Source organism: Triticum urartu, chromosome 1, assembly GCF_003073215.2.
Source record: "Triticum urartu cultivar G1812 chromosome 1, Tu2.1, whole genome shotgun sequence".
Classification (NCBI taxonomy): domain Eukaryota; kingdom Viridiplantae; phylum Streptophyta; class Magnoliopsida; order Poales; family Poaceae; genus Triticum; species Triticum urartu.
The window spans coordinates 131,099,080-131,126,858 of record NC_053022.1 but is presented as its reverse complement, the minus strand read 5'-3'; the positions used below and the strand labels follow the sequence as shown (position 1 = coordinate 131,126,858).

Genomic DNA, 27,779 nt, shown 5'->3' with positions numbered 1-27,779 from the left:
ATAGGGTAGTGCATAGTATGTAGTACGTAGCATTTTTTTGCATGCTTTGTGTGGATGTAGATGTTGATTTTTTTTTTGAAACCAGAGATGTTGAAATATGAGAGAGTCAGATATAGAGTGACTAATTTAAGACATAACCGATCACTGCAGAAGCACCTAATCGTGTCCATGTACGTTTGAGAGACCGAATTTGCAAAGTCCAGTTGTAGACGCTCTTGGCACATCGTTGCTATGGATGCTCTAAGCTTTTCTTTGTTCCCCTTTCTCCCACCTCACCCTTCCCACTCATGGTGTGCTCTTGGCCCCGACCATAGCTAGTCGACATGGTGTAGCTAGTCGACATGGTGTCTCACTCCTGTCTCGCGGTTCCACCGGAGGGAGAGGGACGCGCGCACCTACTACTACTAGCCCGGTAGCAAGCCGTATGCCCATGGGGCCTAGGGGTGTGTGTACAATTGTCAATTGAGCAGGAGACTATACTAGTATTCCATTCCAAGTGCCCCGCGCCGACCACTTTCTTCAATCCGCAGCCGAGCGAGGCTGCTGCCCTCCATGTTCGTTTCCCTCTTCTTTCCTTTTTGTATTGTGTACATCAGTACATATAATAAAGAAGAGTTTGTTTAGTCCCCTCGTTTCCCCTTGTCTTTGTCATGGGCAACGACCGAACCAACCGGGGAAGGAACCTTCGTCTCTCTCTCTCTCTGTCTCTCACCATCCGCGTCCCCGACCATTCCTCCCTTTCCCACGGCGCGCCCTCCGCTCCCCTTCCTTCTGCCTGGCGGGCCCTCCCCGGCGGCCACGGGGCCTCTATAAATAGGCAACGCTGCTCCCTCCCGTCTCCACACCATCCACCGCATCCATCCCAGGACATTAAAAAAGGACAAGAGCTCGATTCAAATCAAACCCAATCCTGCGCTACGTATCGCGCTTCTTCCGTCCGCGCGTTCGCCAGAGCTGAGAGTTTGAGGAGATGGCGGGCGGCGGTGTCGAGGACGTCTACGGCGAGGACAGGGCCACCGAGGAGCAGCTCATCACGCCATGGTCATTCTCCGTCGCAAGGTAATGCCGCTAACCAAAACCGACATGTTCTGCTTCGTGATCCAAGCCACTCTTACGGCAGATCCCCCTCCGGCCGGAAATGAAGTTCCATGGCAATTCCACCTCCGCTATCTTGAGAAATTATGATGGTGCGTGCGTGCGTCGGTGCGTGTGTTTCCGCGGTGATCCGCATCGGCACGGCGAGATCATGCGATTTCGGTTGTGGTCTCGTGTGACTTAGGATTTGGTCGGCAACTTACTATTGCGATCGCGACTATTTAGGGCACGGTTGTAAACCCATCTTTTCCTTCCTTCCTTCCTCACGCCTGCCAAAATATTTTCTTCGTTTTGGGATATCCTGCTCCTGCCTTGTTACCACTGCGCTGAAAGTTCTCGTCTGCGTTACTCTGTTTCTTGACGTTAACACATGCATGATGACATTTTCCTTGCGTGCAATCAACCAACAGTGGGCACCAGCTTCTGAGGGACCCCCGGCACAACAAGGGGCTGGCCTTCACCGAGGCGGAGCGCGACGCGCACTACATCCGGGGGCTCCTCCCGCCGGCCATCGTCTCCCAGGAGCACCAGGAGAAGAAGATCATGCACAACCTCCGCAGTTACACCGTGCCCCTGCATCGCTACGTCGCCATGATGGACCTCCAGGAGAGGAACGAGAGGCTCTTCTACAAGCTCCTCATCGACAACGTCGAGGAGCTGCTCCCCGTCGTCTACACGCCCGTCGTCGGCGAGGCCTGCCAGAAGTACGGCAGCATCTACCGCCGCCCGCAGGGGCTCTACATCAGCCTCAAGGACAAGTGCGTCTCTCTCTCTCTCTCTTCTCCCTCTCTCTCTAGCGCTGTGCGTTTCTCTCTGACAGTAAACTGTTCAAGACTGGCGTACATGTCTGACATGTCAAGCACTTTTCAGGGGCAAGGTGCTCGAGGTGCTCAAGAACTGGCCTGAGAGGAGCATCCAGGTCATCGTCGTCACCGACGGCGAGCGCATTTTGGGGCTCGGAGATCTGGGCTGCCAGGTATCAATATGTTCAAGGATGATGCACCACCAACCTTTTTCTGATTCCTTTAAAAAAACCTTTTCCTGATTGTTAATGCTCATGCATGTTATGATGATCTTGTGCAGGGTATGGGTATCCCGGTTGGCAAACTGTCTCTGTACACCGCCCTCGGAGGAGTTCGCCCATCAGCTGTAAGTGTGGTTCTGAATGTTCTGAAAGCATGCAAGGATCAAAACCAGTGGATCGCTCTGCTGACTGATTTATACAGTATTAACAATGTAATGATCGTGATGCAGTGCCTGCCAATTACCATCGATGTTGGCACCAACAATGAGACATTGCTCAACGACGAGTACTACATCGGGCTCCGTCAACGGCGTGCTACCGGCGAGGTAATGCCGATGGCTGTACGCAGCAGTCTACTAGTGCATACTGTGGTTATTAGCTCGCCTCTGCAGCTGGTGAGCTGGGCAGACTCTTTTGACATGTCGATGATGCTGAACTTTGTGTTTGTTTCATGGCTGCCAGGAATACCATGAGCTTCTTCAAGAGTTCATGAATGCAGTGAAGCAAAACTACGGCGAGAAAGTCCTGGTCCAGTTTGAGGACTTTGCCAACCACAATGCATTCGATTTGCTCGCAAAGTACAGCAAGAGCCATCTCGTCTTCAACGATGATATTCAGGTGCTTCATTCATTCCCGTACTGTTGGTACCAAGTCATCACAAGGTGAAGCATTACTGTCTTTATTATCTCCAGAGGCACTGAACAGAAATGGTGGTGTTGCAGGGCACAGCATCAGTGGTCCTCGCAGGCCTCTTGGCGGCCCTGAAGATGATCGGTGGAGGCCTTGTGGATCAGACCTACCTCTTCCTTGGTGCTGGAGAGGCTGGAACTGGCATTGCAGAGCTCATTGCTCTTGAGATGTCGAAACACGTAAGACAGCAAGCTCTGCATTGCCTATGGATCAGCCAGTCCATGGTGTATTACGTATCGCTGATGTCGAATTGTTCGTTTTACAGACTGAACTCCCGGTGGACGACTGCCGCAAGAAGATCTGGCTGGTGGACTCCAAGGTTGGTCGCTCATCTCATCTCAGGAATTGCAGCAAGATTTAGCACGACGTTTTGTCTCTGACACGTAGGGCTCGTGTTGTGCAGGGTCTGCTTGTTGAGTCCAGAAAAGAGTCTCTGCAGCACTTCAAGAAGCCGTTCGCTCATGAGCACGAAGAACTGAAGACCCTGCTAGAGGCCGTCCAGTCCATCAAGCCAACCGTGCTGATCGGAACCTCCGGCGTCGGGAAGACCTTCACCCAAGAAGTGATCGAGGCCATGGCCTCCTTCAACGAGGTACGCAGCTGGTCCGGCCATGATAATCCTATCACATTTCTTTCTTGATTCGAGCTGCAGAGACGCTAAACAGAGGCCGTGTGAGAAATGCAGAAACCCGTAATCTTCTCGCTGTCGAACCCAACGTCGCACTCGGAGTGCACGGCCGAGGAGGCCTACACCTGGAGCAAGGGCACGGCGGTGTTCGCGAGCGGCAGCCCGTTCGACCCCGTGGAGTACGAGGGGAAGACGTACGTGCCCGGGCAGTCCAACAACGCCTACGTGTTCCCCGGCTTCGGCCTCGGCGTCGTCATCTCCGGCGCCATCCGCGTCCACGACGACATGCTCCTCGCCGCCTGTAAGTATCTGCATCTCCTCTCGCGCGTTTGCGGCGGCTGGTGACTGAATCTGAATCTGAATCTGATGATGGTGAATGGTGTTTGGTTTGGCTGGGTGCAGCGGAGGCGCTGGCGGAGGAGGCGACCCAGGAGAACTTCGACAAGGGGCTCATCTTCCCGCCCTTCACCAACATCCGCAAGATCTCGGCCAGCATCGCCGCCAAGGTGGCCGCCAAGGCCTACGACCTGGGCCTGGCCAGCCGGCTGCCGCGGCCCGACGACCTGTTCAAGTACGCCGAGAGCTGCATGTACACCCCGCTCTACCGCAGCTACAGGTGAGCGCGGCGGCAGTTTTGCGGCGAGGACGGACGGAGTCAGTCAATAAAATCAATCTCCTTCCCCCATATGCCAACCAGCTCAAGCTTCAGCGACGCAACCTAAAACATAGGCTTGTTTTTTCTGTGTCCGTCTATGCGTATGTGTACTCTTGTGCTGTTCTACTTTACTTTACTTTACTTTTGTACTGTAATGTACTGTTTACGGGAGCACGGCACACACGCACCTGTCTATCTGTGTCGAGGTGCGTCGTCGTCGTCGATTCTTTTGTCAGATTGAGTTAAACGAGTGTAATAGTTTGATGATTTGTGTTACCAGGGTTGCTCTTTTACTTTCCACGCTCGACAAATGTGCTGAAGCATTAGGATGTGTTTGTGGACGCAGAATTTCCGAGCTCGAGCTCAAATTAGCTCAGATGAACAGTAAAAATCCAAAAATATTAAAATAAAATTTAAAAAATTCTGAAATTATTCCAGAGCAAACATTGATAAATGTTTTCGGTGCTCATAAAATTCCATCAAAGAATGACATTCGTGGAAGAGGTGGCAACCATGACATCCGCGAATGTCATTTCATGATGAAAATTTTCAAACACTTGAAACATTTGTCAAAATTCATTAGAAAAAAAAATCAGTTTTTTCCATTTATTTTTATTTTTTTGTGAGCTTGATGTTGGTCGTGAGCTCAAGCTCGCGAGTAGAAGATGACTTTTGTGTGTTTGGTCCTCTCTCCAACATGCATCAAACATGTTTCAGTTGCGTCACATTCCATCGCCGCTGAGCATGCATCAAACATGTGTTGGTCCTCTCTCAAAGCCCACCTCAAAGATATGAGCAAACACTGGCCATCGTCCTCATCGATCCATCTATCGCGTTCCTCCCGTCTCTGTAGGGCTGGTCTTCGAGGGTATGTTTGATAGCCTGCATTAGGTCCAACCAAACCCACGGGGTGCAAAAATGTCCTATTTGGTAGCCTATATTTACTGTTTGGTTAGCATAGCACAAAACTTAAAGTACCCTACCAGGCAGGCTCGTTGGAACAGTGGAATCGCCCGTTTCCCCTCAGCCAAACTCGGACGATACAAGGAAGGGGAACACGGCGTCAAGCTCATGAGAGCAAGGAGATGGTGCGAGATCGTGCGCGTCCCCAAAAATCTGCAGGAAGAATTTGTGGCCACCTCCTGCCGAATCGGTCGCCCTATACAGCCACCCTCGGCTCACGACCCAAACTCGCGCCCCCTCCTTCGAGCTCTCCGTTTTGCGTGGATCGTCATCGACGAGCAGGTAAGCGACACGTCTTCTTCGGCCGGCGGTCGACAACGGCGACGATTTGTCTTCTTCCTGTTTTCCGACCAGTTCCACGCCTCCATCGGGCTTAATCGATGGTTGTAAGTTCGGTTAGTCCGTCCTCCCTACTTATTCTATCTTAGATATGTGAGCATGTGGTAGCACTATAGACCGTCGATCCATGAGAATGTGATGTTTTGGTAGCTAGTGTTGATGAATGGGTAGCATGATAGGTGTTGCTTGTAAGCTTTGATGATGTTCATGTTGTTCCTTGTCAACAAGGATGATACCATGGTAGATTTGGTACTAGCCTCTGAATCAGAGCATGTGTAGTATGCTAGTTTGCAAGTATGTAGGTGTGGTAGTGTGTTGAACTTCATGGCATGCTACGAGCTTGAAAATCAGTCATAGGGTGATGTGTTGAACTTCATGGTCCATGTGTAATATGCTTACTATCCATGCGTAGTGGTCCTTCTTACTGTCCATGTGTAGTGTGTTTCACAAATCGTGACGCTAACGCTTGTAGGACATGAGGCTACAAGATTTTAGCCATTTCATTGTCTTGTTCGAGAGCCAATTCCCGTCATCCTATTTTGAGGACCCCTAGCCTATGACCGAGGATCAGATATCTCTGAATTAGATTCCCTTGAGGGGTCTGCAAGGCCTCTACCATTTGTGCCTAGCACATATGTGTCAGATGCGCCTAATGTTGTTGCTTCTACACATAAGGCAGCCACCAAGGCTAGGAGGGCAAAGATGGCTGGGAGGGGGAACTCAATGAAATGTCAGTCGTTCTTACTACTTTCGTGCTTAACAAATATGTAAGATCATAGTCAACAGGGTAAGGACTGATAAGGGCTTCAAGGAGGTGCACTTGAAATCTGTTTCCAAGAAGGTGTTTGACATGTGGCCAAGAGGTCACCTCGACACAAGTCTGCAATCACCTCAGGAAGTGGAGTGCCAGATGGATCCTGATACGTCTCCAACGTATCTATAATTTTTTATTGTTTCATGCTGTTATATTATCATTGTCGGATGTTTTACAATCATTTTATAGCAACTTTATATCATTTTTGGGGACTAACCTATTGACATAGTGCTTAGTGCCAGTTGCTGTTTTTTGCTTGTCTTTTACTTCGCAGAAAATCAATACCAAACGGAGTCCAACACAGCGAAACTTTTTGGATATTTTTTCTGGACCAGAAGGCGCACGATGAACCAAGGAAGTACCAGAGGGGAGCTCCGAGGGGAGCACAACCCACTGTTGGAAATATGCCCTAGAGGCAATAATAAATTGGTTATTATTATATTTCCTTGTTCATGATAATCGTTTATTATCCATGCTAGAATTGTATTGATAGGAAACTCAGATACATGTGTGGATACATAGACAACACCATGTCCCTAGTAAGCCTCTAGGTGACTAGCTCGTTGATCAATACATGGTTACGGTTTCCTGACCATGGACATTGGATGTCATTGATAACGGGATCATCACATCATTAGAAGAATGATGTGATGGACAAGACCCAATCCTAAGCATAGCACAAGATCGTGTAGTTCGCATGCTAAAGCTTTTCTAATGTCAAGTATCATTTCCTTAGACCATGAGATTGTGCAACGCCTGGATACCGTAGGAATACTTTGGGTGTGCCAAACGTCACAACGTAACTGGGTGGCTATAAAGGTGCACTACGGGTATCTCCGAAAGTGTCTGTTGGGTTGGCACGAATCGAGACTGGGATTTGTCACTCCGTGTGACGGAGAGGTATCTCTGGGCCCACTCGATAGGACATCATCATAATGTGCACAATGTGATCAAGGAGTTTATCATGGGATGATGTGTTACGGAACGAGTAAAGAGACTTGCCGGTAACGAGATTGAACAAGGTATCGGGATACCGACGATCGAATCTCGGGCAAGTATCGTACCGATAGACAAAGGGAATTGTATACGGGATTGATTAAGTCCTTGACATCACGGTTCATCCGATGAGATCATCGTGGAGCATGTGGGAGCCAACATGGGTATCCAGATCCCGCTGTTGGTTATTGACCGGAGAGTTATCTCGGTCATGTCTGCATGGTTCCCGAACCCGTAGGGTCTACACACTTAAGGTTCGATGACGCTAGGGTTATAGGGAATAGATATACATGGTTACCGAATGTTGTTCGGAGTCCCGGATGAGATCCCGAACATCACGAGGAGTTCCGGAATGGTCCGGAGGTAAAGATTTATATATGGGAAGTCCTGTTTTGGTCGTCGGAAAAGTTTCGGGTTTTATCGGTAATGTACCGGGACCACCGGGAGGGTCCCGGTGGTCCACCAAGTGGGGCCACCAGCCCCGGAGGGCTGCATGGGCCAAGTGTGGGAGGGGACCAGCCCTAGGTAGGCTGGTGCACCCCCACCAAGGCCCAAGGCGCCTAGGGTTTAGGGAGGGGGCGCCCCACCTAGCTTGGGGGGGGGGCAAGTTTCCCCTCTTCCCCCCCTTGGCCGCCCCACCAGATGGGATCTGGGCTGGCCGCCGCCCCTAGGGTGGAACCCTAGGTGGGGGCGCAGCCCCCCTCTCCCCCTATATATAGTGGAGGCAAAGGAGCAGCCCACAGACGAAGTTTCTTCTCTTGTTGGCGCAGCCCTACCCCTCTCCCTCCTCGTCTCTTACGGTGCTTGGCGAAGCCCTGCTGGAGTACCACGCTCCTCCACCACCACCACGCCGTCGTGTTGCTGCTGGATGGAGTCTTCCCCAACCTCTCCTTCTCCCCTTGCTGGATCAAGGCGTAGGAGACGTCACCGGGCTGTACGTGTGTTGAACAAGGAGGTGCCGTCCATTCGGCACTAGGATCATCGGTGATTTGGATCACGACGAGTGCGACTCTATCAACCCCGTTCACTTGAACGCTTCCGCTTAGCGATCTACAAGGGTATGTAGATGCACTCTCCTTCCCCTCGTTGCTAGATTACTCCATAGATTGATCTTGGTGATGCGTAGAAAATTTTGAATTTCTGCTACGTTCCCCAACACCCACCTGGGTGCCCTGGTGGGTTGTGCCCACGCCGGTCGCCTCCCGCACTGCCTCTTTGCTCTATAAATACCCTGAAAATCCAAAAACCCTAGGGGAGTCGACGAAACACAATTCCAGTCGCCGCAAGTTCCAGAAACCACAAATCCAATCTAGACACCATCACGGAGGGGTTCATCATCCTCATTGGTGCCTCTCTGATGATGCGTGAGTAGTTCATTGTAGACCTTGATAACCCACAAGTATAGGGGATCAGAATAGTTTTCGAGGGTAGAGTATTCAACCCAAATTTATTAATTCGACACAAGAGGAGCCAAATAATATTCTCGAGTATTAGCAGCTGAGTTGTCAATTCAATCACACCTGAAAGACTAAATATCCGCAGCAAAGTATTTAGTAGCAAAGTAGTATGGAAGTAACAATAGCAGTTTTGTAGCAACTGTGACAGTGGACAAGCGAAAGTAACTTAGCAAAGATCAATATGTGAAAAGCTCGTAGGCAATGGATCGACAATGATAGTTGTGTCGGATGGCATTCATCATACACCAGTTATAACATAGGGTGACACGGAACTAGCTCCAATTCATCAATATAATGTAGGCATGTATTTCGTATATAGTCACATGTGCTTATGGAAAATACTTGCATGATATCTTTTGTCCTACCCTCCCGTAGTAGCGGGGTCCTAATGGAAACAAAGGGTTATTAAGGCCTCCTTTTAATAGAAAACCGGAACAAAGCATTAGCACTTAGTGAATACATGAACTTATCAAACTACGATAATCACCGGAAAGAATCCCAATGTAACATCCCAAATTTCCAATTTGGAATGTTATACTGTAACGCCCCAAGACCGGAGTTTCAGATGCCTTCCATGTTTTCCGAGTTTCGTCGGGTGATTGTTTTGTCCGTTGCATTCATCTTTGCATCATGTCATCATGCCATCATGCCATTTCATTTTTTTAAACTCAACTAATAAATTGCATAGATGGTTGATCTATTTAAATCGAGGGAAGAGTGACTTCTCTTTATAACATATCCTCCCAATATTAGGGAGCTATATTAAATATTTCTTTAATTTGGAATTCACCATAACACACTTGCAAATTATCCCAATGTCTTTGTTATCTCAATTCTTGCTCTCCAACCTTGCCATATATTCTTTCATCATTTTCCGGAGCTCCACCAAAAATCCGAACATTTTTGGCCACACCAAACCTAGTCCCAATTCAAAATCATTTGAATTATATTCAAATGAATTTGAATTTAACTCCTGCAATCTTGCCACTTCTATTTTTCTGTGAACACGCACGTTTTTGTGAGTTCGGAAAATTTATCCGCGTGTCCAACTTCTTTCCCTAACCCCCTCTTTATTTTTTCTTCTCTTTAATTGTTTTTTGCTAAAGAAAATAAGGAGAGAGAGAGAGAGCCCAACGGCCAGGCCAGCCTGCCTCCCCGCAGCCCAGCTAGGCCTCTCAGCAGCCCATCCGCGGCCTCCCTAGGCCCAGCCGCACAAGCCTATTCGCCAGGGAGCCCGTTCCCATCTCTCGGTCTCTCCCCTCGATCCCATCTCCTTCCCTCGCGCCGCCAGAAACCCGACGCCTGATCCCCCATCTCCATCGAACCCCATCTCCCTTCTCTCCCCTTCGTCCTCCGCGACTGGGTCGCCGCCTCGCTGTCCTACCTCCTCGTTTGCCATGGTCGCCGCCCGTTCTTCGCCTCCGCCGCAGGAGCCTCGCGCCCAACCCCCTCGTCAAGGCCATGGGTGCCTGCGGCCCCGCCTTCTGCGTCTACCACCATCGTCGTGGCCGCTCTGTGCTTCTCCACCGGAGCCACGTCGCCTCCCCGCCATGGCGCCCTGCTCCAGACCTCTTCCTCGTCGGACTCCGACGCCCCCAGGACAGCTCCTCCGGCCTCCCCGTCCTCTGCTTCGCCTCCTCGCGCCCCTGCCTTCTACGCCCACGCCGTCCTCCACCAGCAGCATCGCCACCCCGCCAGACCTCGTTCCTTAGCCCGCAGCCATGGCCTCAAGCTCGCCAAGCCACTGCCCCACCTCTGCCTCGTTCGAGCGGGGAGGAGGACGCGCTTCTGCTCGCCCGCATCGACCAGTGCCATGACCCGCAACTCTCTGTACCGGCCTCCGATTAGTTTCTTCGCCTCCATGGCCTCCTTCATGCAAGGTTGCTGTTGTCTTGCCCCATGAATCCATAGGCCCTGCCCGCATTTCGATGAGCCGACCAGAACCACAAGACCGAGAACCCCCACCGACCTGAGCGTCCCCTGGACACGTCAAGGTCGACTCCATCGCGAGAACGTCTACTTCCCTCTACGAACCCGAACCGTCCCGATTGCACGCCTTGAAGGTATAACCCCGAGACGATGCCGTGGACCGTATGCATGTGTGTTGTATGAGATGCTTGTGTTTGCACCGTGCCCGTTTGTTTCGTGCACGACCTTCGGTTGCCATGCCACCGACACATGGGATATCCGGTAACCAGAATCACCCCACCATCCTTGCATGACACGCTCCCGTCACACTCTCTTTTGCACCGGCATCTCAATCGAGTTACTGGAACCGGAATGTTGCCGTGACACCATTTCCATTGTCGTTGTCGTGGCACCCCTTTCGTTTCCTCCATAATGACAAATGCTTCATAATGCTCATGTCAACTTTTAACAAAAATCACATAAAACTTGCACATGTCATTCACATAATGATAACAACATTTAAAATGTTTAAAATTGTTGTTGCATTAAATTGCTAATGCACATGAGGATTTACTGGAATTGTTGCTTGATGTTTCCGGCCTCATTTAAATTGCCTAAAATGTGTAGTTTACTTTTGCCTCACCTCTTGCCATGTTTAACAACATTTAATATTGTTGGGTACATAAACGAGAGAGAACTAAATAATTGATGTGGTGTTTCATCAATACGCAACTCGTTGCATATTGAGCTCCACTTAATTTGTAGTATTGTTTGTTGCAGTTTGCCATGCCATGCATATTTAAATCGTACATGCATCATCCTTGTTTGTGAATCATGCCATGTTATGTTTGTGTGTTTACCATGTTGTTTGCTTCTTTCTGGGTTGCTTCTCTCGTTAGCTTCGGTTTCGTTCAGAAGTTGTGAGGATTCGTTTGACTATGTTGGGTCTTCTACTTCTTGGACTCGTTCTTCTGCCTTGCGGGATTTCAGGCAAGATGACTATACCCTCGAAATCACTTGCTTGCTAGTTGTTCGCTCTATCACTATGTTGCGCTACCTACCACTTGTTATATCATGCCTCCCATGTTGCCATGTGAAAGGATCGAGAAGAGGTATCTAGAGGGGGGGGGTGATTAGACACTAAGTACCAAAAGTTGCAGTTTTTAACTTCTTTAAGTTGAAGTCGAGTTTTGACACAAGTTTAACAAACACAATACATATCAAGCAAGCATGCAAAGAGTATATGAGCAGCGGAAAGTAAAGCATGCAACTTGCAAGAATGTAAGGGGGAGGGTTTGGAGAATTCAAACGCAATTGGAGACACGGATGTTTTTGTCGTGGTTCCGATAGGTGGTGCTATCGTACATCCACGTTGATGGAGACTTCAACCCATGAAGGATAACGGTTGCGCGAGTCCATGGAGGGCTCCATCCACGAAGGATCCACGAAGAAGCAACCTTGTCTATCCCATCATGGCCATCACCCACGAAGGACTTGCCTCACTAGCGGTAGATCTTCATGAAGTAGGCGATCTCCTTGCCCTTACAAACTCCTTGGTTCAACTCCACAATCTTGTCGGAGGCTCCCAAGTGACACCTAGCCAATCTAGGAGACACCACTCTCCAAGAAGTAACAAATGGTGTGTTGATGATGAACTCCCTGCTTTTGTGCTTCAAATGATAGTCTCCCCAACACTCAACTCTCTCTCACATGATATGAATTTGGTGGAAAGAAGATTTGAGTGAAAAGCAACTTGGGGAAGGCTAGAGATCAAGATTCATATGGTGGGAATGGAATATCTTGGCCTCAACACATGAGTAGGTGGTTCTCTCTCAGAAAATGTGTATTGGAAGTGTAGGTATGTTCTGATGGCTCTCCCTTCAAATGAAGAGTGGGTGGAGGGGTATATATAGCCTCCACACAAAATCTAACCGTTACACACAACTTGCCAATCTCGGTGGGACCGAATTGATAAACTCGGTCGGACCGATTCAGCAAATCTAGTGACCGTTAGGGTTTTCGGTGGGACCGACTGGATCAACTCGTTAGGACCGATGTGCTAGGGTTAGGGTAAATCCAAAACTCGGTTTGACCGATTACTCAAACTCGGTGGGACCGATTTGGGTAATAAGCGAAACAGAGAGTTGGGCAAACAAACTCGGTGGGGCCAATTGCATATCTCGGTGGGACCGAAAATATTGCAACAGGTAACAGAGAGTTTGGAAGCCCATCTCGGTGAGACCGAAATCCCTATCGGTGAGACCGATCTGATTAGGGTTTCTGGCAGTGGCTATGTCAACTGAACTCGGTGGCTCCAGATAGAAAGAATCGGTGGGGCCGAGTTGGATTTGGTGTGGGACATATATGGAAGTGGGAAGGTAGTTGAGGGTTTTGGAGCATATCACTAAGCACTTTGAGCAAGCAAGCCATTAAGCAACACCTCATCCCTTCTTAATAGTATTGGCTTTCCTATAGACTCAATGTGATCTTGGCTCACTAAAATAGAAAATGTAGAGTCTTGATCTTGAAGCTTGAGCTAATCCTTTGTCCTTAGCATCTTGAAGGGGTTCCACATCCTTTAGTCTATGCCACTTAATTTGTTGAACTTGTCTGAAACATACTAGGTAAAAGTATTAGTCCAATAAGAGATATGTTGTCATTAATTATCAAAATCACCCAAGGAGCACTTGTGCTTTGACCATGTCAAGCCTCTGACCCACCTTCCTAGCAAACCGTTGTTTGGCTATGTTACCGCTTTTGCTCAGCCCCTCTTATAGTGTTGCTAGTTGCAGGTGAAGTTGAAGCTGGTTCCATGTTGGAACATGGATATGTTGGGATATCACAATATCTCTTATTTAATGAATGCATCTAGATACTTGGTAAAGGGTGGAAGTCTCGGCCTTATGCCTGGTGTTTTGTTCCACTCTTGCCGCCCTAGTTTTCGTCATACCGGTGTTATGTTCCTTGATTTTGCGTTCCTTACGTGGTTGTCTGTTATGGGAACCCCTTAACAGTTCGCTTTGAATAAAACTCCTCCAGCAAGGCCCAACATTGGTTTTACATTTGTCTAACAACCTATACCTTTTCCCTTGGGAGTCGCGCTTCCGAGGGTCATCTTTATTTTAACCCCCCGGGCCAGTGCTTCTCTAAGTGTTGGTCCGAACCGGGCAGCCCGCGGGGCCACCTCGGGGCAACTTGAGGGCTGGTTTTACTCGTAGCTTGACCTATCCGGTGTGTCCCGAGAACGATATACGTGCGACTCCTATCGGGATTGTTGACACATCGGGCGGCTTTGCTGGTCTTGTTTTACCATTGTCGAAATGTCTTGTAACCGGGATTCCGAAACTGATCGGGTCTTTCCGGGAGAAGGAATATCCTTCGTTGACCATGAGAGCTTGTGATGGGCTAAGTTGGGACACCCCTGCAGGGTATAAACTTTCAAAAGCCATGCCCACGGTTATGTGGCAGATGGGAATTTGTTAATGTCCGGTTGTAGAGAGTTTAACACTTAACTTAATTAAAATGCATCAACCGCGTGTGTAGCCGTGATGGTCTCTTTTCGGCGGAGTCCGGGAAGTGAACACGGTTCTTGTGTTATGTTTGTGCGTAAGTAGTTTCAGAATCACTTCTTGATCACTTCTAGCTTCTCGACCGTTGTGCTGCTTCTCTTCTCTCTCTTTTTTGTGTATGTTAGCCACCATATTTGCTTAGTGCTTGCTGCAGCTCCACCACATTACCTTATTCTACCCATAAGCTTAAATAGTCTTGATCTTGCGGGTGTGAGATTGCTGAGTCCTCATGACTCACAGATACTTCCAAACAGTTGCAGGTGCCGATGATACCAGTGCAGGTGACGCAATCCAGCTCAAGTGGGAGCTCAATGAAGATCTTGATCGTTGTTATGTGTCTTTTCCGATTGATCAGTAGTGGAGCCCAGTTGGGACAATTGGGGATCTAGAATTTGGGGTTGTCTTGTTTTATTTTGGTTCCGTAGTCGGACCTTGATTGTATTCTGGATGATGTATGTTTAACTTGTTATTTGTGTGAAGTGCCGATTGTAAGCCAACTCTTTATCCCTTTCTTATTCAATACATGGGATTGCGTGAAGATTACCCCACTTGCAAATAAACCACCATGCGGTTATGCCTCTAAGTCGTGCCTCGACACGTGGGAGATATAGCCGCATCATGGGTGTTACAAGTTGGTAATCAGAGCCATCCCCGACTTAGGAGCCCCCTGCTTGATCGAATCGCTAATGTTGTTGAGTCTGGAACAAAATGTTTTGAGTCTTAGGATTATATATATCGGGGAGTAGGATTCTTTTTACTCCTTAGTCCCTTCGTCACTCTTGTGAGGCCTCCTGACGTAGAAGTTTTGACTTCCCTCTCCTCAAATTTCACGAAATTTTTTTAGGATCACGCGGGTATCTTGGAATCGTTCCGATAGTCTTGTGACGAGAACATTGTTCTTGGTGCCTCCTGACATTTAGGGGTTGTGGAAGTGTCCCGGGGAGTTGAGCTCCGAGGTGTTGTCATCACAGTTTTTTCATTGTAGTTTTGGAATACCTGAGTTTCGCCGACATCAAAAATCTCTTTTATGCAGTTGTTGGTGAGATAACCTCGACGCCACCCAGTACTGGGGCGGGAGTTTGGGAGTATTGCCATAACTCGTATAATGGATGCTTTTTGAAGGTTGAGGTACATGATTTCTGAAGGTTTCTTGGTTATGTGTTGAAGGATGGATACAACTGGATGTAGGAATTGTTAGTTTGGGTGAGATATTATGCTTCCCATGTATCCCCACACCTGATTGCATAACCAGAAAGTTTCGGGAGTTTATAAGTGGGAATTCAAGTAGCTCGTAGGATATCTTTCCAACGGACACATGATATGATATGGGATCTATCATATGTTTGTTCCGTCTTATCCTGCAAGTCAAATCCTTTGTTTTGTTTTGAGTTGTGGTATTCGAGTTGCTTCGAAGTCAAGTGTTGATTCTATACCTTTTTTCCAAGAGGTGCTCTCATATTTCTATGGGAGTGCTAATCGTTCTTGATCATTGAGATGGTCATGCCAATTCTTTTCCAACCGGCGTGTTTCTCTTCAAGTGGATCCAATCATTTCAACATTCGCAAGATCACCCCTCAGGTTTTTTTCCAACATTGTTCGTCACCAAGTTGCCTTTGTTTTTCCCGCCCTCCCACCCTTTTTCTTCAAGGACTCAGATTTCTTAATCCGTTATCCATTTTATTGATGTGAAGTCTCCCCACTCTTTTCTGTCAATATTCTTATCCGGTGATTCTCAGGAAGATATTAAGGAAGCCTCAAGTTCATCATTTTTCGTTCTCTTTCTTTCCGGTGGATTCAATTCAAGCTTTGCAGATCATATCCTTTCCTCGTTTCAAATGTTTTCTCATGCCGGTGCACCTCTTAACCATCCATTTCTCACCTTTTATTTGCTCTGGAGTGCCGAAGATATCAAAGAAGATTCGCGTTTCCATTGCTAATTCGTTCAAGCTATCTCGAGGTTGTTATCTCATTCAAGTCATTTAATTCAACCGGTGAAATCTTTCTTTTAAATCGTTCAATGGTGTATCTTTTGAGTGGGCCCTAACCCACAGGTCTTTTCCCAGGATCTTACCTGACTCTTCTAATTTTCCCGGAGTTATTATTGAATTCTTTCAAGTTTGACGTAAGAATGAATTTTCATCGGTCAAATGTCTTTCTCCAAGGTCTTTCAAATTCTTTCATCGTTGGTTCAACCTTTCTATTTTTCATTCTGGATTGCCTCAACAATGCATGATGGTGTTTCTCATCGTCATTCTCAACATTTGAAGACCGAAGAAGAGTTTTCCTCCAAATCTTATCTGTTCTCTCAAAGATTCATGGTTCAAGCTTGATGCCATCCTCTCATAATTATTTTCGATTGTGAGAATTATTTTCACCCATCCTGAGCATTTTATGAGTTGTTTCCATTTCTTTCCTCCGAAGGCCATCTTTACAAATATTAATCATTCTTAGCTTTCAGCTCTCGTTCTCCAAATCTTACCGGCGCATCGTTCAACTATTATCTAGCCAGCTCACGATCTCTTCATTCTCATGTATGCAAATCCCCTCACGTATGTTAGTTCGTTTTCCAATTCTTCCCGGTGAATTGTGCCTTTGCTACTTTCATTTTCAATTCTTACGGTGGTTCGTTCAAGAGTTCTCTTCCTTCGTTATCATATAGATTTCCAAATCCCACCGGTGGTTCCATCAAGACCTTCTCAAGTTTGCGCTATATCTATCTTAATCCTTTCTACGAGAATAAGTAGTATGCCAAATCCATTGCATGTCATCAATTTAAATTGATGAAGGATACACATAATGTAATTCTTATTCTTGTTTCATCCAAATTTTTAATCCCTTCCTTCGGAGTTTGTTCAGGATGAAGTAATTCTCGGGTCTAGTGTTTCACCTTTTCCTTTTCCGGAGCTCCAAGTTTTCTCGGTTACACCTTGTGTTTTCAACTTCTCTTTCTTTCTATCATTCTTTTATTACCGGAGTTCTTTTCAGATTTCCTTCCGTTTGATCATTCTTTTATTATCGGAGTTCATCATGGAGGCTCTACATGGTGGCTCATCAAGGATTCTTTCCATTCTTCAACTGTTCTTCAAGATTTATCTCGAAGTTAAGTTCCGCCAAGCTATACTCAAAAAAATAAACATGGTGTTTGTCGGTGTCAAAACCGACGGATCTCGGGTAGGGGGTCCCGAACTGTGCGTCTAAGGCGGATGGTAATAGGAGGCAGTGGACACGATGTTTTACCCAGGTTCGGGCCCTCTTGATAGAGGTAAAACCCTACGTCCTGCTTGATTGTTCTTGATGATATGAGTATTACAAGAGTAGATCTACCACGAGATCGGAGAGGCTAAACCCTAGAAGCTAGCCTATGGTATGATTGTATCTTGCCCTACGGACTAAAACCCTCCGGTTTATATAGACACCAGAGGGGGCTAGGGTTACACAAGGTCGGTTACAAAGGAGGAGATATACATATCCGTATTTCCTAGCTTGCCTTCCATGCCAAGTAGAGTCCCATCCGGACACGGGACAAAGTCTTCAATCTTGTATTTTCATAGTCCAACAGTCCGGCCAAAGGATATAGCCCGGCTGTCTGGAGACCCCCTAATCCAGGACTCCCTCAGTGTTAAACACATGTCTTGTTTTGAGGAGTTCAAGCATTCTTCATCTTGCATTCCGAAGTGCAATTATTTCTCTCTTGTCTTTTGAGGTGATGTTATGTCACTCTTGACAATTTCCCTTCATGTGTCATGATTCAACAGTTGTCAACAATGAGATAGTTAAACCCATCAATTTCTTCGAGCATGAGCTCTTCTCAATCCATCAATCTCTTCATTGGAGTTATCTTGGGTTATATTTCACCTAAAGCTTTACCTAAGGATTGTTGCTATTTATCGTGCTTATAAATGACCCAAGTTCTTCACTTATCCTCCCGGTGAAATAAGTTTCTCGACTCCTTGGTGATATCAATCCAATCTTTTGTTTCCGTAGTGGCAGAATTTCGCCTCAATTTTGAGAAGTTTTCCATAAGCCCACTACAAGTTTATTCGTTTCCTTATTGGTTTTCCAACAACTCTGTTATAACCTTCTTGGAAGGGTGCTCTCCAAGCTCATTTGTGGCAGAAGTTGGCATTTTCTTCTCCATTCTTTCATTCCAATGATCTATCTTCTATTCTTTCTCCCGGAGGCATTGTGATGTTGCTCTATTCACTCATCATCTCGAAGTATGAGGATCATGTTCTTTTCGTGCTTGTCCATTTAACCGGAGTGTTGTGCCCTCTGCTCAAGTTCTTTTCATCTTATCAAGTCTTACATATCTTTTCAACCGGAGTGCTGTCCGAATTTGTTCTTCCTTGTTCCACTTTTCTAAGGGAGTGTTTTCAACTTTGTTCATCTTTGTTGCATTCTTCCTTTCAATTTGTTCAACCTCTCAAGGTTCTTTGGTTTCACTCGTTTGTCAAAGAAGCAACTTTGTTTTACCTCTTCCTCTTCTGTTTCTCTCTGGTGCCATCCTTAGATCTCGGGACGAGATCCTCTTGTAGTGGTGGAGTGTTGGAATGCCCCAAGACCGGAGCTTCAGATGCCTTCCATGTTTTCCGAGTTTCATCGGGTGATTTGTTTTGTCTGTTGCATTCATCTTTGCATCATGTCATCATGCCATTTCATTTTTTAAACTCAACTAATAAATTGCATAGATGTTTGATCTATTTAAATCGAGGGAAGAGTGACTTCTCTTTATAACATATCCTCCCAATATTAGGGAGCTATATTAAATATTTATTTAATTTGGAATTCACCATAACACACTTGCAAATTATCCCAATGTCTTTGTTATCTCAATTCTTGGTCTCCAACCTTGCCATATATTCTTTCATCATTTTCCGGAGCTCCATCAAAAATCCGAACATTTTTGGCCACACCAAACCTAGTCCGAATTCAAAACCATTTGAATTATATTCAAATGAATTCGAATTTAACTCCTGCGATCTTGCCACTTCTATTTTTCTATGAACATGCACGTTTTTGTGAGTCCGGGAAATTTATCCACGTGTCCAACTTCTTTCCCTAACCCCCTCTTTCTTTCTTTTTTCTTCTCTTTAATTGTTTCCTGCTAAAGAAAATAAGGAGAGAGAGAGAGAGAGCCCAGCGGCCAGGCCGGTGTCGGACCTCGGGTTCTGGCAAAACCCTCAAGGTTCGAACACTGGGGTGCGCGCAAAGATCTCCCCCTACCGATCCACGCCCTAGCTTCACTAAGATCTCAAGGGCTAACTCGACGAACTCACAACAGGAAGGACACAAGATTTATACTGGTTCGGGCCACCATTGTGGTGTAATACCCTACTCCAGTGTGGTGGTGGTGGATTGCCTCTTGGGCTAAGGATGAACAGTACAAGGGGAAGAACAGCTTCCTGAGGCGAGGTGTTCTTGTGCTTTGTGAACTTGTGGTTGTTCGGGTCTCTCGGCTCTCGACTCTCCATGAGATTGATCCGCCCCTGGCTATGGTGGTGGCTAGTCCTATTTATAGAGGCCCTGGTCCTCTCCCAAATATTGAGCGGGAAGGGAGCCAACAACGGCCAATTTGAAAGGGGACAACTAGTACAACTTATCCTGACAAAAGCAGTCTTCGCCTGCCAGAGGCTCTGATGGTGACGCTGTCTTGGGCTCCACGGTGACCTCCGTCTTGCCGTCCTGCTGGTCTTGGTCTCGTTGCACCAATATGGAAACCTTTGCTTGACGCCTCAGTACTCCGCGCCTGCGCTTGCTTCCTTAGCACCAAAGAGGAAACAAGGACACTGTGCGCGCTGGCGCCCGCCTGATCTTGATCGTCATGGCTCACGTAACTGAAACCTCGCGAGGTTTGCCTTGCCTTGAACTCTCCGCCCCTCGCGAGCCAGCCTGGTGAGGGCGCTCCCGAGGAGGTCTTTTGTCTTCCGCCTCGCGAGGATCTTGAGTGCTTGTTGGTGAAGATGGGCCGTACGGGCCCGCTCGCCGAGCCACGCCGTGGGCCGCAGGCAGGCAAGTCTGGGGACCCCCATTCCCAGAACACCGACAATAGCCCCCGGGCCCAAGGCGCGCTCGGGCTTGGCTTCAAGGCAAAGCCAAAGGTCAAGCACGGAGCACTGTGGGCCCCAATAGCCTGCGGCCTTGGTCGATGCGTGGCGGTTGATTGGACGTGGGCGTCTCCGCTTCCCCACCCTGCTTCGGCAACTGCCTGACTAACAAAAGGCAGGCGCGGTCTACTCTTGCCTTCATTGCCTTCCTCCACCTTGCTCCCGATCCCCTTTCTCGCCCCTTGCTTCCGAAACCTCCAGATCTGATTCCATCTTCTCCCGCATCAGCGACTAATGGCGCCACGCAAGGTCAAGGCTGCCTAGCCGCCGGCTTGGTACGAGCCGGCCCTCGATGCGCCCAATGTCTCAGAGAAGAACCTCTCCGCCACGCGCTTGCTGACGGTGGGGGAAAACAATGAGAGGGGGAAGACCGAGCTCCGGGTCGGTTTTGCCGTGCCGGAGCCCGAAGGAAGCACCTTCTTCCCCTTCTTTACGAGCAGCATCGCCGCAGGACTGGTTCCCCCTTTTGCTGACTTCTTCTTCGAGGTCCTGGACCACTACGGACTGCAGGCGCTGCATCTTCATCCCATCTCCATCCTTCTCTTGTCGATCTTTGCCTACTACTGCGAGGCGTACCTCAGCGTGATGTCGTCCGTGGCTCTGCTGCGCCACTTCTTCTTCCTCCGCATCAATGATGGCCATACCTCCGAGTGTGCCAATTTCATCGCAGCCGGCAAGGCCAACTCAATCTCGAAGACTAGGAAGAAGGCCGACGGCTTCCGGAGCAAGTGGGCCATGATGGACGCCAAGTGCGTCCACCCATGCTTGACGCTGCCAACAGAGATGCCCCAGTCCGACAAGGGGTGGTCTCATGCGAAGCTCACTGACGAGCGGGCGATGTTGGTGCTGGAGCAGATGAACGCCGACCTGAAACCGGGCAACGCGAAGGCGGCAAAGGTGACAGGGGCCATGCTCCTGAGGGAATTCCTGATGCTGCGTGTAACCCCACTCCAAGCGCGTACGCGCCCCTTGTGGGAGCTTGGGAACTAAGAGGACAAGGTTCGCCTGAGCCCGAAAGCCTTGTCCGAAGATGAGCTGGCTGTGGCTCTTCGCATCCTGGTCGGGGACGACCAAGAGTGCCCGCCGAATGTCTTCACTCCCTTGTTTCTCCACAAGGACGGGGCGATGGTCGTGGCCTCCAGGCCGACCTTTGATGGGCGCGGACCGGTGCCGCCACCGCCTTCTGGAGTTCCTGCGGCGACGGCGACGGTGGACGTGTCTTCTGGGGACGAGGAGGAGGACGAGGAGCACGACTCGGGGTTGACCCCCGAAGGGATAGGGGAAACCTCCCCCTTGAGTAGGGTCGACCTGCTCCGCACCTTTCTCGATGATGACGAGGCCGATGCCCCCCAGGAGAAGGAGGAATCATCCGTGACCCCGACGAGGAGCAGGTCGGCGCTGATCTCCCGAGATTCTGCTGCTGTTCCAGCACCGGCTGGAGCCGCTTCCGGCTCAACTGCTGCTCCTGCTTCTGCTTCAGGGGCCGGTGCGCCCGCGCCTCGGGTCGCGAAGCTCTCCAGCTTTAGGCTCCTGAAGCGGAGGGACTACACCGCGGTGGATTAGTGAGTATTTTCGTCCTGCCTCATTCTTACTGCTGATGCTTGTTTCTAACTCTTCTTCCTTGTTGTGTAACTAGACAGGCGCCGGTGGCGAAGAGGAGAAGGGAGAGCGAGGTGGTGCCACTTGAGTCCGGGTTGCCTCCTGCGACCGCGCCCCTCTCCATGAGCAAATGTAGGGACGGTGCTCGTGCTTCTCCAGCCTGATCATCCTCGCGAGGCTGGGTGGAGCGTCCTCAGGAGAAGTCAGCCCCCGAGGCCCCGCTGACTCAGGAGGTACCAGAGTCCGGCTCGGGTGCTGGGGTCCAAGAGGCTCGGGAGCCTCCAGCCTCTCAGGACATGGTGACGATGATGCCTCTACCTCCTCCTTCCGCTGTGTCGCCGGCCCCAGGTTCCTTTGCTTCTCCTGACGTCCTGGAGCGAGCCCTCCCTGAGATGGCCCGACTGCGAGAAGATCTCCAGAGCGCCGAACCCCTCCTGGCGGCTGGGCGCCTGGAGCTAGTCCTCGGTTGGCTTCATTCTGACGTGTCCATTCGGGCGGCGCTGAGCTAGGCCACATCAACCTCTAAGGGGGTGAGGCGAGCCGCAGCTCAGGCAGCGGTTGCTCGCGAGGCGGCGCTGAAGGACGCCGAGGCTGCCCAGGGTCGCTGCCGGGAGCTGGAGGCCGAGCTGAAGATCCTGCGCGAAGAGCGTGCCGAAGATGCCCGTGGCCGTCAAGCAGAGGAAGAGAGGATGAAGGCCCGTGAGGACGCCGTCAAGGGTCGCGATGCCGAGCTGGGGCAGATGGCGCAGGCGTAGGCCGCTGAACGCGGCCGGCTAGAGGAGCTGGAGCAAAAGGTGTAGGTTGAAAAGGCCGAACTCGTGCCAAGGCGAAGGTTCTGGCCGAGGACCGCGTGGCCTTCGCGCTTCTGGAGAAGAGGTCTCGCGAGGCCCTGAAGTCACTCTATGAGAAGGGCTTGGAGAAGCCGTTGGCCACCAATGAGGACGACCCTGCCCAGTTGCTTCCCTACTTGGTCGAGGCGCTTGAGGAAGTGTGCGCAGCATCGGCCCCATGGCAGAGGCAGAGGCTCGTGTCCTTTCCTCAGCCGCACTGACGCACGTCTTCAGCCACCTCCATCTTCGCGATCCTACCGCCCGCCTTGACGAGCTGCTGGAGCCCGTGGCTGATGAACACTGCTCAGCTGCAGCCGCAGCCGTGAAAGGTCAGGTGGAAGCCCTGCTGGAGAAGTTCGACGCCTTCACCCCCGCGCCTTTGAACGGTGGTGCAGGTGAAGGCGACGCCACCCAGGAGGGGGCACCTCTTGCAGGCGCCTGCGGTATCGAGGGATGACTGGCTTGCGGCTCCTTTCCTGTTGAAACTCCTGCAACATGTAGCGTGCCTCGTGGAGGCATTTAGACTTGTGTTTGATATTCGGAGAACAATATGTCTTGTAATATTTGCTTTGAGATTTGCGATTTCCTTCCCATTTGCTTTACGTTCTACGTCGGCAGAGCCCGACCCCGCGCATACCTCAACCGCCGTTGGACCGACCGGAGACCAGGACAGACCCAAGGAGTCAGGGGCTACATGACCAGTTAGGCTCCTGAGTCGCGATGCTCAGGAGTCCCCCTTGACGCACAAACAACTTGTGGAAAGGAGATGCAATGGCAGGTCTTGTGTTCTACGTCGACAGGGCCCGACCCCGCGCATACCTCAACCGCCGTTGGACCGACAGGAGACCAGGACGGACCCAAGGAGTGAGGGGCTACGTGGTCAGTTAGGCTCCTGAGTCGTGATGCTCAGGAGTCCCCCTTGACGTACAAACACCCTTCATACCTTCGCCCTCACCGAGGCTCGGGAGGGGCGCGCGACGACCGGGTCCGAGGGACCTGGCGGGGTGGCGTATGCTTGGGAGTGACCCGAGCGTAGCCCCTATGCCCAGCCCCCTCGCGCGGCTCTCCCGAGGGGAGGCGTTGCGTTGAGGCCAGACACCGAGCCCGGAGGCTCCCTGAGGTTGATATGGACGTGAGGCCGCCCTCAGTTGTTTATCACCAGGATGGACCATGGCGCTTCCGCACTTGCACGGGCATAGCCGCTCCTCGGCAGTGTCGACTGCCAGCGCGGAGCATGGTGCTTCCATTGGTACGTGGGGGGGGACTCCCTACTGCGGAGATCCCCCGGGGCGTGTACAGCCCCGCCCTGAGACATGGCTTGCACGACAGGGCTAGACAAGGTGTGTGTGGGCACTCGTGAGCCAGCGCGGGACTCACGAGGCCCTACCTCAAGGCGGGTTGTGCCTGATCTTGATTCTTGTTCACTGTGTTGGTCCTGCGAGGTGGTCATACAACCTGCGCCAAATGAATCTCCTGAGGTTATCGCGTGAGAAAGCCAAGCACCAACGGCCCCAGGAGGTGATGTGAGCGGGGCCGGCCCGCCAGACATAGCTTAGCCGTTGGATTTATCGACGCTGCAGGGACGGGCCCGAGCATAGATGCCGTGGCTAACCCTCTCACGCGACGGGTCCTGAAGAAAGACGGCCAGCGCGCGGCTTCCGCGGTGGGTGACAATCAAGCAAGTAATAGTCACAAATAGATTAAGCATGGAAGGCAAACTAGCTCAGGTAAATGCATGAACGATACGTGCCACTGGGTCAGGCCCGAGCGGCTTGGGGATGATGCAGCCCGAGGGGCACCCCCAGCAACGTAAGCTAAAGACATAAAAAAGAAGGGATACATGCCACAAGGATGGACCCACGCGGCCTGGGAATAATGCAGCCCCCTGGGCGCTCCCAGCTAAATAAACTTGGAAAATGTCACCTGGTTCTGTTGATGAAGGGGTGTTGAGGCAGCTGAAGGTACGCGGCGAAGGGGTCGCTCCTCATGAGCCACCGAGGCCCTGTGCCTCGGGAGGCCCTGGGGGTCCAGGCGGTTCCTTGAGGACTGTCGCCATCTCCGCCAGGACTACGTGGTGTCTAGCCTCCTGACCCGCCATGACGCTCCGCAGCTTGCGCTGGAAGGCAGCAGCCACGCTCGGCAGGCCGAACAGCATACGAACGTAGCTGTGAGGTGGACCTTCGCAGTGCCCAACACGCGAAGGCCAGAAGCGCTCCTGAGATGCAGCTCGGTTGAGCCCTGGTATGTCGATGCAGACGTGCAGCTCACCACCCTTGCCTGGGTGGGGAGCAACGCCAGGTGGGCGGTAGTCGCCGCGTATTGCTCTTGCTTCCTGAAGCTCCCGAGATACCTTGGTGATGAACTCCTAAGCGCCGGGTGCTCCTTGCCCAGTGTCCTCCTGAGGGAGATGTGCCGCGAAAAACGCCTCCAAGTGGTGCCCGAGCGCCTCCCCCATGACGTTGGCAAGGTCTGAGGCCCTCCAGAAGAGAGCCCCCGAGCCCTGCCTGAGGAGGGCGCTGGGTGCACGTTCCTATGCGACAGAGGGAGGCGCCCCAGGTACGGGCGCTGATCCTGACGAGGTGCCACTTGCGGCGCTGCCCTCCCGAGGTCCGACACGGAGTAGCTTCTTCTTCTTTTTGGGGACGACCTCAGGAGGGTACCGAGCTGCATTGTTGCCGGGGTCTTCGATTGATGCTACTTGGAAGGCGCGCTCGAGGGAGCACACCGCATCTCTTTCTTCGCAGGGGACTGTGATGATCCCACCGCTTCCTGCCATCTCGAGGACGTTGTAGCCATGATGCGTCACGACCATGAACTTGGCCAGGGCCGGATACCCGAGGATGGCATTGTATGGCAGACGGATATGGGAGACGTCGAAGTCGACGAGCTCGGTGCGGTAGTTGTCGCGTTGGCTGAAGGTGACGGGGAGGCGGACCTGACCGATCGGGGTGGTGGAGCCGTCGGTCACTCCTGAGAAAGGCTTGGTGGGCTGAAGCTGATCATACAGCACTTGGAGACTGTCAAACGTGTCGACGGACAGGACGTTGATCCCTGCGCCGCCATCGATGAGAGTCTTGGTAACTTGTACGTTGCTAATGACTGGTGAACAGAGCATCGGGAGGGCGCCAGAGGTAGCCGCGCATTTGAGCTGATCTGCCGAGCTGAACATGATGGCACACTTGAACCATATGAGCAGGCGCATAGCCTCGAGCTTGGGGAGGACTGATAACCCACAAGTATAGGGGATCGCAACAGCTTTCGAGAGTAGAGTATTCAACCCAAATTTATTGATTCGACACAAGGGGAGCCAAAGAATATTCTCAAGTATTAGCAGCTGAGTTGTCAATCCAACCACACCTGGAAACTTAGTATCTGTAGCAAAGTGTTTAGTAGCAAAGTAATATGATAGTGGTGGTAGCGGCAACAAAAGTAAAGACATCAAAAGTAATGTTTTTGGTATTTTGTAGTGATTGTAACAGTAGCAGCGGGAAAGTAAATAAGCGTAAACCAGTATATGTAAAACTCGTAGGCACCGGATCAGTGATGGATAATTATGCCGGATGCGGTTCATCATGTAACAGTCATAACATAGGGTGACACAGAACTAGCTCCAATTCATCAATGTAATGTAGGCATGTATTCCGTATATAGTCATACGTGCTTATGGAAAGGAACTTACATGACATCTTTTGTCCTACCCTCCCGTGACAGCGGGGTCCTATTGGAAACTAAGGGATTTTAAGGCCTCCTTTTAATAGAGAACCGGAACAAAGCATTAGCACATAGTGAATACATGAACTCCTCAAACTATGGTCATCACCGGGAGTGGTCCCGATTATTGTCACTTCGGGGTTGCTAGATCATAACACATAGTAGGTGACTATAGACTTGCAAGATAGGATCAAGAACTCACATATATTCATGAAAACATAATAGGTTCAGATCTGAAATCATGGCACTCGGGCCCTAGTGACAAGCATTAAGCATAGCAAAGTCATAGCAACATCAATCTCAGAACATAATGGATACTAGGGATCAAACCCTAACAAAACTAACTCGATTACATGATAAATCTCATCCAACCCATCACCATCCAGCAAGCCTACAATGCAATTACTCATGCACGGCGGTGAGCATCATGAAATTGGTGATGGAGGATGGTTGATGATGACGCCGGCGACGAATCCCCCTCTCCGGAGCCCCGAACGGACTCCAGATCAGCCCTCCCGAGAGGTTTTAGGGCTTGGCAGCGGCTCCGTATTGTAAAACGCGATGATTTCTTCTCCCTGATTTTTTTCTCTCCGAAAGCAAATATATAGAGTTGGAGTTGGCGTCGGAGGGTTTCTAGGGGGCCCACGAGGTAGGGGGGCGCGCCCTAGGGGGGGCACCCTCGTGAGAAGGGTGTGGGCCCCCTGGTCTTCATCTTTGGCGAGGATTTTTTATTGTTTTTTCTAAGATGTTCCATGGAGTTTCAGGTCATTCCGAGAATATTTGTTTTCTACACATAAAACAACACCATGGTAATTCTGCTGAAAACATCGTCAGTCCGGGTTAGTTCCATTCAAATCATACAAGTTAGAGTCCAAAACAAGGGCAAAAGTGTTTGGAAAAGTAGATACGACGGAGACGTATCAACTCCCCCAATCTTAAACCCTTGCTTGTCCTCAAGCAATTTAGTTGACAAACTGAAAGAAAGAAAGAAAAACTTTTACAAACTCTGTTTGCTCTTGTTGTTGTAACTATGTCAAGCCAGCATTCAAGTTTTCAGCATAGATCATAATTAACCACATTTGCAATAATTCTCAGGTCTCACAATTACTCATATCAATAGCATAATCAACTAGCAAGTCATAATAATAAATCTCGGATGACAACACTTTCTCAAAACAATCATAATATGATATAACAAGATGGTATCTCGCTAGCCCTTTCTGAGACCGCAAAACATAAATGCAGAGCACCTTTAAAGATCAAGGACTGACTAGAAATTGTAATTCATGGTAAAAGAGATCCAGTCATAGTCATACCCAATATAAATTAACAGCGATGAATGCAAATGACGGCTGTGCTCTCCAGCTAGTGACTTTTAATAAGAGGGTGATGACTCA

At 49.9% G+C, this 27,779-nt stretch overlaps 1 protein-coding gene across 1 annotated transcript; it reads left to right on the top strand.

The window, feature by feature from the left end:
* Nucleotides 1–829: 829 nt before the first annotated feature.
* LOC125551635 (NADP-dependent malic enzyme, chloroplastic-like) lies at nucleotides 830–4,368 on the top strand. The gene is made up of 11 exons (XM_048714908.1): nucleotides 830–1,059; nucleotides 1,506–1,853; nucleotides 1,966–2,071; nucleotides 2,179–2,244; nucleotides 2,350–2,445; nucleotides 2,582–2,737; nucleotides 2,842–2,988; nucleotides 3,075–3,128; nucleotides 3,213–3,401; nucleotides 3,495–3,738; nucleotides 3,840–4,368. Exons 1-11 carry the CDS (start codon nucleotides 971–973, stop codon nucleotides 4,055–4,057), a joined length of 1,713 nt encoding a protein of 570 aa, XP_048570865.1. The 5' UTR covers nucleotides 830–970; the 3' UTR covers nucleotides 4,058–4,368.
* Nucleotides 4,369–27,779: the final 23,411 nt, after the last annotated feature.